This window comes from Carcharhinus amblyrhynchos, chromosome 19, assembly GCF_965287045.1.
Source record: "Carcharhinus amblyrhynchos chromosome 19, sCarAmb.v2.hapA, whole genome shotgun sequence".
NCBI classification, from domain to species: Eukaryota; Metazoa; Chordata; class Chondrichthyes; order Carcharhiniformes; family Carcharhinidae; genus Carcharhinus; species Carcharhinus amblyrhynchos.
This window is the reverse complement of record NC_137342.1, coordinates 19198735-19211731: the sequence shown is the minus strand read 5'-3', so window position 1 is coordinate 19211731 and position 12997 is coordinate 19198735. Positions and strand designations below refer to the sequence as shown.

Here is a 12997-nt window from a genome sequence, read left to right as displayed (position 1 = left end):
TCCAAAGATGTGCGGGTTAGGTGCACTGGCCATGCTAAATTGCTGTTTAGTGTCGGGAGATTAGCAGGGTAAATACGTGGAATTGTAGTTATAGGGCCTGAGTGGGACTGTTTTCAGTACAAGCTTGATGGGCCAAATGGTCTCCTTCTGCACTTGGAACTCTATGATTCTAATAGTCTATGGGAGTTTCACTTGTTTCCTGTTGGGCTTATTGCAACAGAAACTGTAGAATTACATTCTGGAATGAACTCATCTTCTTACTAAATTTGCAATCATCACACAAACCCGCAGTCCGAGAGCAATTTTCTCATCCCACTGCGTTTTTAGGGCAGCAAACCACGAGACACTCATGGGGGTCATTTTGCAGACTCCCTGTTGGGCGCCCAGTGCAAGATTTCCAGAACTGTCAGCTTTTGTGCTGGAAATCGGCATGGAGCCACATAAGTTATGGGACCTTAATTTCAATATAATTAGCTGGCCAGGACTGGAATCTCTGAGCCCGCTAGCCTTCCCCCCAGCCCCAAGCCAGGAGTGGTTCACTCTAACAGGGATTATTACAGCTTTCCATTTGCAGGGGAATGGCAGCCCAACCTCACTGGAAATGAAGGCTGGGGGGGGGCGGGGTGCAAATTGAGGCCCCCCCCCAAAGGGTGTCACCTGGGCATTGTACCTTGGCAGTGCCAGTCTGGCCCCCCTGGCACTGCCCAAGGGGCAAAGTGCCAATGCCCAGGGGGCATATTAGGCTGATGGGCAGTGCCAAAGAAGGCAGGGTCTGATGGGTGCTCCGGCTGCCACTCTGCAGTCAGGATCAGTGGGGGAGGCCAGCGATCGAGTTGGATAGTAACCAATCTCCGCACCAACAGATCTGCATGCATGCCGTGGCCCGCTCAGCAGTATATTGCCAGCCTCTCCAGGTGGGAATAGGCCCCACCCACTGATTTTTAGTGTGATTTATGCAGGTGCACTGAGTGTAGAAGATTCATTTTTTAACTCCTGCTGAAAGAGATTTACTCCAGTTTTTACACAAATTCAACAGTTAAATTTTGTTTGGGAAAATCTCACCCTCTATTTTTCCAAGATGAAAGCAGTATGGGTAGAATGTGAATGGGGGTCATGGAGGTGCTAAACAGAAAGATCTGCCATTTGTTTATGTGCCACACCCATATAGACCGGAAAACACAAATCAGGAAAGACACACAACAGGATGCCAATTTTGCAACCTTGCCAAAGTCATAATTCACCCAATGTAACCTCACAATCCAACAGGAATCATGTATCATCTTAACATGGCTTGTCAACTCACAAACCACTGTTAGGAAACATTTGATTTCCAAATTTTCTTCCCAACATGAAGGAGATTGGTTTATCTCCACAAAACTCCAGTAATGTAAAATTTAACATTATGATGGATTCAATTTTTGACCAGTAAAGATAGACAAGGGGGGCAAACACAAGCTTTAACAAAAAAAATTTCGACCTATAGGAACACAACAATAAAATCTTGTTGACTAATTTTGGCATCAAGTGAAGTGTTTATATGATAGCTATTTAAGCTACTGCCATTTTATCTTCTAATATAACTTGGATTTAGAGCATTCCCTTGTCTAGTGTCCAGCCTGTCCCCAGAAGCCATAGTTTGGGGGTTATCACTCTGCATGATGCATGTTTGACCATGGAGATGCTCCCACTATTACCACACTGGATGAATTTACAGGTTGATTTGACCATGTTATTAACATGTCTTCAGTGGCAATCGAGTCCCGAGTAGGACTTGAACCTGGAGCTTCTGGCTCCGAGGTAGGGATGTTAACCACTGTGTTACAAGGTCCCTATAATACAATTAAGACATCAAATATTAATTGATATTGCAATCAAACCTTCTCTTACCTGATTTCCATCAACAGGATAGTCGTGTTTGGTGCCAAATACTTTAGCAACTGAAACAGCCACCGCATATCCCACTATAGCAATGGAAAATGCAGATGCTCCCACTTGAGAGAAGATGCCCACATCTGGTGAGACTGGTGGTAAAAATCTGTGGACAAGTGCAAAAAAAATTCATGGATTTCTGAACTCAATCTGACAAGAGTTTTAATGTCTGTAACGAAGACTACAAAGGGCATAATTAAAATTTAAGACAAAAATTGAGACTGTTCAAAACCAATGCAGCAATCTTATCTTCTTACCCAGTTGGAATTCTTTTAATAATTCCAGCATTATACTTCTGTTCCAAGTTAGCACCATAGGAGATCCCCGTAGCAATTATTGTCTGGAACAAGCAAACATCTGTATTTAAATATCAATCACATTGGCGTCTTCACCAATCAGAATCTGACTAACCCATTTGAAACCAGGATCTCAAGTCTGTGGAACTCCTGGCGCTGTGTTTTACCAGCCTTCAGAAGGATAAAGTGGTGAGGGAAAGGTGTCAAGAGGACAGCCCAACACGTTTCTGCTGCCGTGGGATATTATCAAAGGCCAGAATACTTTGGTAGGTCATCTATCCATTAACTGGAATGGGCAGGCAACTGAAATAATTAATTAAATTGGCCTGCAGATGGTTATTTTATGACCCTGCTTGGATTTTTGCTGCCATCCAAACAAGCCCTCCAGCTAAATTGACACAGCCACCCAGAGGTTCCCTAAGATGACTCTATGTCTCTAGTGGCCCCATAGCCCACAGAGGACCCACCAGTGGCACTGAAGGCCCTAACTCTGGATTCACCCATCCAAAAGTTGGGACCTGACATCCCAGCTGCAGATCTTTCAAGATATTTTTCACATAACTGTGAGAGCCTCTCAATAGTGAGGTGCTTCTCTATGAGTGACGCTGCTGAGACTGTTGCTGGCCCACTGATCAGGCTGGCATGGAGTGGCAGCCTGCCATCTTTGACTGGATGGCAATCCCAGTGGGGCAGGCACTTAAGTGGTGGTAATAAGGCCCGTGACGCCAGTGGACACTTGTATAGGGTCAGGATTACCATACATCCCAGTAGCATGCTAGTAAAATTCTAGCTCCAATGACCCTGCTACATCTTCTACACAATTAAAAACCAATTTTAACCATAACTTGGTATTTTAGCAAATCTCTTACATTTTTAAAAAAAGTTCATTAGCGCGTTGTGATCATGTCTTGATAAAGATACGTGAGGTTAAAAACCCTGATCATGATGGTTATGCCAAGATTTATGTGGAGATGATAATAAAGTCATACAGCGCAGAAAGGCCCTTTGGCCCACCACGTCTGCACCAACAATAACTGGGTGGCTGTCTCAACTTAGCTGGAAGATTCCCCACAGGACAGGGATAGGGGGAGGTTGGATGGCAGCAAAATCCAACCAGGGTCATAAAATAACCATCTATAGGTCAATTTAATTAATTATTTCAGTTATAATTAAATACACGCTAATCGCATGTCTTTGAATGTTATGATATTTCAAGTGATCATCCAAATATGTTTTAAAGGTTGTAAAGTTTCCACTACCTTCCTGGGCAACACTTTGCAGATTCCCTCAGGTGATTTTTTTTTCCCCTCAAATCCCCTCTGAATCTCCTGTCCCTTATCCTATATATAGGCTGCCTCATGATTGATCCCTTAACTGCTCCCTATTCACTTATCCAAACCCCTCATAAACTTATATAATTCAATCATGACCCCCTCAGTCTTCGCTGCTCTATAAAGAAAACAATTCAAGCCTATCTAGTCTCTCCTTAGAGTTCAGATATTCCATCCCAGGCAATGTCCTGGTGAAACTCCTCTGCGTCCCCTCTAGTGCTATCACATCCTTCTTATAGTAAGGTGACCAGAACTGCACACAGTACTCTAGCTGTGGCCTAACCAATGTTCTGTACAGCTCCAACATGACCTCGTTGCTCTTATACTCTATGCCATGATGGATAAAAGCAAGTGTCCTATGTGCCTCCTTAACTACCCTATTCAAATACTCTGCCAGTGTCAGGGATCTGCTCCATCTACTCCTTTGAGCTTCCCAGTGTCCTGCCATTCATTAAATACTCCCTTGTCTTGTTTTTTCTTCCAAAGTGCATCACCTCACACTCATCAGGATTAAATGATGCAATTGGATGAGAAATTCAGAGACTCAGGCTCATGTTCTGTTCAAATCCTACTACCAGAAGCTGAACTAATAAAATGTATAATAGCAAGCCACTAATGGTAAATATCATTAATTATTGTAGAAACCCATCAGGTTCCTTACCTAGCCTTTCCTACATGATTCCAGCCCACAGCAATATGGTTATGAACTACTCTCTGAAATGGCTCAGCAAGCCATTCAGTTGAAGGGCATTTAGCAATGGGCAACCAATGCCAACCCTGTCAAAGATGTCAACATTCTACGAAAGAATAAAAAGGAAAAAAAATTCAACCAGTGCTGTCTCTGCAATGTGGTTGCCAGGAAGTCACTTAATTAGCATGACATGTGACCACCCTCCCTACTGTAGGCATATTGTGGCTACCTGCTTTCTTCTTATGGAGTAATACTGGGTAAAAAAAAAAATCCCCATCTTTAGGATTCCAGGATGCTTTCCTAGTTTGGAACAGTTCATCCCAATGGGAGCACTTCCTCCAACATGGCTTACTGACCCCGAATATTATCGTGTCTCATCAGCAGGAAGCAGGATCCCTAGTGTTGGGAGGCCATGACGACTTGGTATGACTGGCTTAGTAAGAACATAAGAAATAGGAGCAGGAGTAGGCCATCTAGCCCTTTGAGCCTGCCCCGCCATTCAATAAGATCATGGCTGATCTGTCGTGTCTCAGTTCCACATTCCCGCCCTCTCCCCACCCAGCAAAAGCAGGTCTGGGTTTCCTTCCCCCTCCCCCAAAATAATTTCACCGCACCGATCCAGGAATTGTGGTAGGAATCTGGTAAACTGTGAAAGAAAATGTGGGCACACTTTGTCCTTTTCCATCAGAACTTGCTGCGTTTCATTATCTGTATTTAAAATAGTTGAATGTTCTGAGCCATCCCTCTCTTCATTTGTGTAAGGAATCCTATGTAACTGAAAAGCTGTAGGCAGCAATAAATAAAGCAACATGTCCTTTCTCACTCCCTCGAGATCAAAATCAAAAGCTTCAGTCCAGCTCCTCAGTGGGAAATCTTAGAGCCTGTGCAACTTATTCAGCAGCTGCTGGTGGCAGCCCCAACCATGATGACAATACTTCAAGGCAAATGTAGTACATTACTGTGTTTGAATTGTGTAGATGCCAAGCAATTATGTCTTCAGTGAAAATAACCACTATGCAGGTGTCTGTATGGGCCTTCACAGAACTTTTATGGAACCGGAGGTTAACAGTTACCTTCCACTTAAGCCCTAAATTGTATTTTAATTATTTAGTAGAAGACATTGGGACATATAAAGAGTGTACAGGTGGCACTGGGTGTTGGACGTGTATGTTGAGTTAAATCAGAAAATAGTGTTTACGATGTACTTGCGTTTCCTTTTCTGGATTGCAACTGAGAGGCTCAAACACATTTGGCCCATGATTTTTGCACCAGCTCTCCACATGAGCATCATAGCTTACTGCCCTTGCTCTGCACATTATTTCCATTAGTTATCTAATCCACTCTTGAATGCTTCGAATGAACCTTGCACAATCGTTCAAAAAAAGAATGTTTCAACCAAAAAGTAAAAAGATGAAACACAACTTTTAAACATGTTTATGAATGGGCAGATGGTTTATCTATCTACATGGTGGAATCAAATCTGTCTTATAAACAAACAGGGTGGGTCTTAACACTATGTTTGTCCTGTCTCGAAGTAGGTACAAAAACTGAATTCAGTTGCGTAACAAACGGTTTAGAAAATGGACCTTTTCTCCCCTGGCATTGTGTGGTACTAAGCCAAACACTTCACAAGCCAAATTGAATCTGAAGGACTTAAATCAATTTGACAGAGCAACAGGTGGCTTGCCAGAATAGGTATGACAGTCCCGAGGGTTAGAGGAAGTAAAAATCAGGCCCGATTCCTGTTCTTGATTGTGATCCAACTGCCCCAGGGTGGTCATCATATGACAGCATTAGGTAACCCAATTAACCCTTTCATTGTTGAATACTCAGTGTTGACTCTTCTATAAACAACAGTACTAGTGAGCTGCCTCTTGCAATGAAACCAACATCTTTAGAAAAACAAGAGGATAAAGGAGAGAAAATAAAGCACTGATCCTCTACCCTTTCCTACGAAGTTGACTTAAACTATTAGTCTGGTGTTACCACATAACTTACTTACCACAATTACTTCGATAGGAATAGGTACTTTAATCTTATCTTTGAAACGATTGTTGATTTCTTTGACAATAATACACACCACAAAGGTAATCAAGCCAGCAACGAAGTCTGCAATATTGGTTTGTGGAATGTTCCGGAGTATGTCAATCAGAGTCTACAAAATAAATTCAAAAGCAGAGGTTCTAACAAATGTTGCAGTTTGACCCTTACACATGGGTTAGAAAAAAGGTACATTGATTAGGTTCTCATGACTAAACCAGCTGATTCAGCTCGTAGCATTTTTTCTTGCATAGCAATTTCTGGAATCTAACCACATCAGGGACTCAAATACATATTTGCTGCAGTACTAAGGGTGTGCTGCATTATTGGAAGTGTTGTTTTTAAGATTTTAAATCTACAGTCTAATAACTTGTTGAGCTGGCTATGCAAGATTCCATGGCACTTTTTGACATATATATTTGGACAGGGAAAAGTGCAGCTTCTCCATCAAGCCTACACCACAATGGGTATAATATTGTGGTTAAACACTCCTTTCCTCCCCTGATTTGGTTTCCACTGTGACGATACTGTGCCTTTAAGGAATATATTTGTATCCTGTTTCTTGTGCAGGATTTTCTTTAGCAGCTTGTTTTATTATTGTGCCATTTTGTCTGGATATGGAAGCCCCATCATTAATTCAGTAGCATAATTGATCTTAAATGATGAAATGTTTGTTGTAATTCGGACTAATGCTGGGTTAGTGTTTTCTCCTGGGGTTTTTCAGAGGGGGCTTGATTAGGTTTTGACAAAGTCATGTGACTGGATGGGGCTCAGCTCACAGAAAGAACTCCAGTTCAGTTGTTGTTTGGCAGCCACATAAAGGAGTTGCTCTTTCTCTCTCTGAAATTTGGAGACTGGATCTGCTAGAAACCAGGTGTCTCTCTGAAGGTCTGCTACTTGAAAGGTAGATTTTTCTCTGAAAACTGCTGTATGGGAGTCAGAAGGCAGCTGTATTTCTGTTTCTGTCCAGAGGAGTTAAAGGACTGGAAATCTAGTATCCACGTAAGCATGTGTATTTTTGGTGCTAATTGGTTCTGAAGAAAGATTTATGTCTATGGAAATATTGCATAAATTGGAACAATAGAGATAGCTAGCTGTTAAAAATTATAGTTGGTCATGTTTAAGTATTTTAACTGGTAATGGTTATGATAATTCTTTTTCTTATATTCTGTGTTCTTAAATAAAATTTGTTTTAGTAAGAGTTTCCTATTGGATCAATAGAATCACACTTGGAGCAAAACACCTGATGCTCGCATTAGTGCCAAAATAAAGTTGGGATCCAGACTAACTTCAGAATATACCTTGGCATTTCAGATCTGATCCCTAACATCACCCTTGCCTTGTAATCTCTGACTCCCTCAAATAAACCAACATTTCATTTAATCTTCTGCATGTGAAATCCTGTTGTGCAGAAACTGATTTGGCTGAATAACAATCATGCCAAATAGCTAATTATGCATTGCATACCTTCTCAACTTTATAGCTTTGATTACAGAGACCACATAATGACAAATCAGATTTGGGTAGGAGTTTCTCCAAAATCAAACAGTCATCAGCATCATTACATGATTAATGGTGAGTTAAGCATGGTCCCACTTGGTGATTATTGGCATGGAACTGTATCATAATGGAGTCAATGCCTACAGGAATGGATGGAAGGAATAAAATATTGAATTAAATTGTAGAGTAAAAACGTGAACCCTGTGGTAAATCGATTTTATTATACTGTTCTCCTCCCTTCTCCAAGAGATTTGAAATGTCCCAATGTGTCTGTGCTGGTGTTGATTGCAAAGTGAGTGGAACTCAAGTTATACAGACTATAGAAGCAAACAATATGACAACTGTTCCAATCTTATACTGAATTGAAAACACAGCTATGTTAAGATGGGTCTTACTTGAGCAAACCCATCTTGTTGCCAAAACCTTTTGTTTGTATCTGATTGTCTGTGATAGAGTTTAGTGATAAGTATCTCAACATATAGCAAAAAAAAATCAACATTTTGGCTTCAAAAACGCTGACAGCTTAAAAATGACCTTGTTAGTAGGCCAATTATCTGGATGGTCTGTCTGATTCCCCTGTGCCAAGGACTGCTGCTGGGTAAAAGTGGTATGGTGCACTGAGGAACATCAAAGGTTGTTGGTATGGTGATTAGCTGTTGTCACCTGACGATAACTTCACAAAATTGGTCAAAGTCAGCGAATGTATTAGACTTCTTGTGGCACTGCTGCCAGGTCCTCTGGTCCAGACCCTCAACAGTTAAGAAGTATTTAGATGAGCACTTGAAATGCCATAGCATACAAAGCCAAGGACCAAGTGCTGGAAAATGGGACTAGAGCAGATAGGTGCTTGATGGCTGGAATTGACACAGTGGGCTGAAGGACCTCACTGTGCTGTAAAACTCTATGGCTCGGAGTTGCTCCTACTCTCTTCAGATAGTGATCCTTGAGGGCCTTCTGGCTCCCTACAGAACAGTTGCATCTCTCCTTCAGCCCACCTGCACCATTAGTATCTCCAGAACTGTATCCATCACCTAGGACTCCCTTCTGTCCTGGTGTTCCCTTTATCTTTTCTTTCAAATTCCGCCAAAATTATTGTGCAGCTTTCATTTTGGGGATACCATTTTTCTTTCGGAGTAGGCTGGTTGCACCATGTGATCTTAGCACAACACTGTTCTGCCCTCTGCTGGGCAGAGGCAGGCAGCAGCATGAGGATTACACTAGCAGCCAGGAACCTACTTGGTACCACCTTCTGCCAGGTAAATGAGGCTGAACCACCAAGTTTGGGTGCTGGACAACTCCAACAGAACCAGCATCCAGAGCTTGCAAATCCCACATACAAAAAAAAGGGGACAAAACAATTTTTTTGCCCTCTGACTCAGGATCATGAGCTGGATGCAGCTTACAAGACATTAACACAGGGGAAGAAACTACTCTGGATAGTTTGGTGCAGAATCAAACTTTTACTGAAAGTGCAAGTGCCAAAAAGGAAGTTTGTGACCGTCAGTTAGTGCAGCAGGGGGAATCCAGGAGAGGTAGGGAATGAGGTCTCAAGGGTACAAGGTGAGGGTAATGAAGACGTCTTAAGAGAAGTTGACCTAAGGACCTTTGCCCTTTGTCCCCCTGGGAAAGTTGCCCAATGCTTGCTTTGGCTCTAGCCTCTTATGCCTCATTGTCCTCTGCCTGTGTCTCACTGCCACACAGGAAACATGTCCAACGTATAACAAACAACCAACAATCTTTCACTAGCTGCCAGCAGATGACAAAGCAATCTTGGTTTATACTGCTATATTTGGCCCATAGAAATTGCTCAAAGCTGTACATGCCTTAGTGTTGCAGTGTGTACATCTATCATCTTTGCTCTGAGACATGATGTTACATTCCTGTCAGTTCTTGAGTATAATTTTTTTTGCTCATTGGTTACAATTACTCGTGTGCACATGTTCTGTTCTCTAACTTTATAACATAAGAACATAAGAACATAAGAAATAGGAGCAGGAGTAGGCCATCTAGCCCTTCGAGCCTGCCCCGCCATTCAATAAGATCATGGCTGATCTGTTGTGGCTCAGTTCCACTTTCCCGCCCTCTCCCCATAACCCTTAATCCCCTCTCTTATCAAGAACCCATCAACCCGCTTCTTAAAAATATTTAGCGAGGCAGCCTCCACCACTTCAACGGGCAGAGAATTCCAGAGATTCACCACCCTTTGAGTGAAGAAGTTCCTCCTCAACTCCGTTCTAAACCGCCTCCCCTTTATCTTGAGGCTGTGCCCCCTAGTCCTACTGTCTTTTTTGAGCGGGAAGAGTCTCTCCACCTCTATCCTATCCATCCCATTCATCATCTTATACGTCTCAATGAGATCTCCCCTCATTCTTCTAAACTCTAACGAGTACAAGCCTAGTTTATTCAGCCTCTCCTCATAGCTCAATCCCCTCAACTCCAGTATCAGCCTAGTAAACCTCCTCTGCACTCCCTCCAGGGCCAAAATATCCTTGCGCAGGTGCGCAACATTCAGTTCATATGTGTTCTGCTTTGTACTGTGTGCAGCTTCACTTGAACCATGTTCTACAACTGGCTGCAGAAAACAGCATTGATGCCATCAGTAACACATCGTCAAGCTTGGCATACAGTCTGCATGTTAGAAGGATGCCCTTTCCAAACAAAATTGTGCTATTTTCCCCAATGAACAACATTATAGAGTCTCCTTGCTGAAAATGATTTCAATTTGCTCCTCTGGGCAAGTTTTCCACCATTTGTTAACACAGAAAAGCTAGAACCTTTAGAAATTCATAGGAAGTTAAATGGTACTTAAACGGAGCTGCCAAGAAACAAGTCATGATTAACTGCTGGCTTTATTGTTGCTTATAGCATGAATTTATATTTCTTTCTTAATAGTGTCTCACTATTCTTGATTAATAAGGGGATCAGCAGTTATGGGGAAAAGGCAGAAGAATGGGGACGAGAAAAGTATCACCCATGATTGAATGACAGAGCAGACTTGATGGGCTGTGTAGCCTAATTCTGCTCCTATGTATTATGGTCTGTTATGGCTTTTCACGTCTTTATATGGAGTGAGGATTATTAGCCTGCTAGTTAGATCCAATTACCTCAAAATTTGCTCCTTAATTGCAATGATGTTATAAAAAAAGGATTATGGTTTCAATTTCAGTAGTTTAAGAAATAAAACAAGGCTTACCTTACAATTCCTATACATATTTTAACTAAAAACTTAGTCACAATTGAAATTGATATTGCAAACAAACTGCTTCACATAAAACGAGACTTTGTTTTTTAACAAGCGCAAGACGATACTCACGTATATGACCGAGAGGACGCCTGTGTAACTCTTTGTTGGGACGCTTAAACATATTTTCAATTGAGAGACGAAAACATGAAACGCAGCAGCTGTCGTAAATCCTCCCACTAATGGGACGGAGAGGTATCGAACAATGAAACCAACTTGCAGGAGCCCAAGCACAAGCTGAAATGTTAAGGAAACAGTGGTTACAAATGCTATTGAAATGATGAATGGTTACAACACAGAGACACACCATTTGACCCACAGTGTCCATACTGGATCTCTTAAAGTACAACTCAGCTAGCCCCAAAAATATTTTTTCTTCAGCTAACTATGCTATTTTCTTTCGGAAAAAAAATGGTGAATTTTTCACTGCACTCTCAGGTAGTGAACTCCAGTTCCTAACTGTAAAACCTTCTCTCTCATTTGCTGTCAGCACAAACTCTCTGATCCTGCCAACTGGAACTGTTTCTATCCACTCTGTCCAAACCTTTCATGATTTTGACTGAAGACCAGAAATAGGGAGACAATTAAAAAGTTTATTACCTGAATAATGCCAGCAAGAACTGTGACCGTAGATGCAATTATGACTCTCTGGCTATCTCTGGCAACGATATCCACAACTGTATCATTGAGATCTGTCGTGTTACTTGAAATCACAAAATTTTCATCAGGTGCCATTTGTAGAATTAAAGACCCTATCATCAAGCTGGTAATTGGAAAGGGTCCTGTGCAAAATCAAGCAAATATATCTATGTCAGAAGCAGATCTCAACCATTACATATCATCGTAACGGTTAAGATACAATGGGAACTTTCAGATAGGGATGTTCCAATCATTTGTAAACCAGTTCTTTTCCCCACATAATTTGGTCTACTTTTCTCTATAGTGTAAACTCATCCTGGGGTACACCTGCCAGATGCCATCCTGTAACTTATCCATTCTTTTTACACAAACCCATCTAGATGACAAGTGTCTGCATTGGGGGACTCCACAGTGGAGTGTCATCCAATTCTTATCCCAATGTTCAAATTATAGTTTCTATTTTTGTATAGGAAATGTGTTGATTTGATTAACAATACTTCTGCAGGTGTACAACCTAACTCTAAAAGGTAGGTTTGTATTAAGGATACGCTCATTCTGTACAAGTCTAAAACTGACCTACTGAGTTCCACGCGATCAGATAAAATCAAAATATTGTTGCTAATCCAATAGATGTTCAATTGTAGTATTGCCTACACAATATGTTTAAAGGAGAAAGCACAGGCAACACCTATAATGCAGATATTACATCAAGTATTCTTACAGTGAGTGTGAGTTAATAATTTCCCATTTCAGAAAATGTAGAGAACAGTTACATTTTATTTTCAACATAACCGTACCAGGGCTCAAAGATTCAGACAAAGCGTACTCACCAACAGCTAAATGCTTTGAGGTTCCCAAGAAAAAATAAGGTAGGATGGGGAAAAATGCAGAGTAGAGACCATAGCCAACAGGGACTTCAGCCAAGAGAGCAAATGCAAGACCTAAATCAAAGAGAAATGAAATATCTGCTGTAACACTAGTTTTCACCATCTTACTATGTATTATAATCTCACAGCAAGCAACAAAAATAGTTCCAATCAAAAATCCATCACGTTGACATGTTGTTTGAGGCTACTGTAGCTTCATGACATTTTTGACCTGACTAGTGAAAAATTTTGTCATGGAAAGCTGTGGTGCTATCTTGTGACAATATCCAAGTCCTGGACTGGGTAAAGTCTAGATAAATAATCACACCTCATATTTAGTTTTTATCTTCATGGTTATTTCACAGTGAAGGTTTAGCATCAGTTTTACTATTCTCTCTCTTAATTAAGAAATGTTAGCTGCTGGTACAACCAGTGAAAAATGAATAGTGTGTGACCGAAGAGCA

General features: G+C 41.3%; 1 protein-coding gene across 6 annotated transcripts in view; it reads right to left on the bottom strand.

The window, feature by feature from the left end:
- The window catches only part of slc26a4 (solute carrier family 26 member 4), a 63596-nt gene that overhangs the window by 28891 nt on the left and 21708 nt on the right, over positions 1-12997 (bottom strand). For all 6 annotated transcript variants that reach the window (XM_080207340.1, XM_080207343.1, XM_080207346.1 and 3 more), the window contains 6 exons: positions 12498-12608; positions 11629-11810; positions 11101-11265; positions 6250-6402; positions 2187-2269; positions 1888-2035 (listed from right to left, as the gene is read on the bottom strand). In XM_080207340.1, the coding sequence (XP_080063466.1) occupies positions 1888-2035; positions 2187-2269; positions 6250-6402; positions 11101-11265; positions 11629-11810; positions 12498-12608 (842 nt within the window). The remainder of the gene's footprint in view (positions 1-1887; positions 2036-2186; positions 2270-6249; positions 6403-11100; positions 11266-11628; positions 11811-12497; positions 12609-12997) is intronic.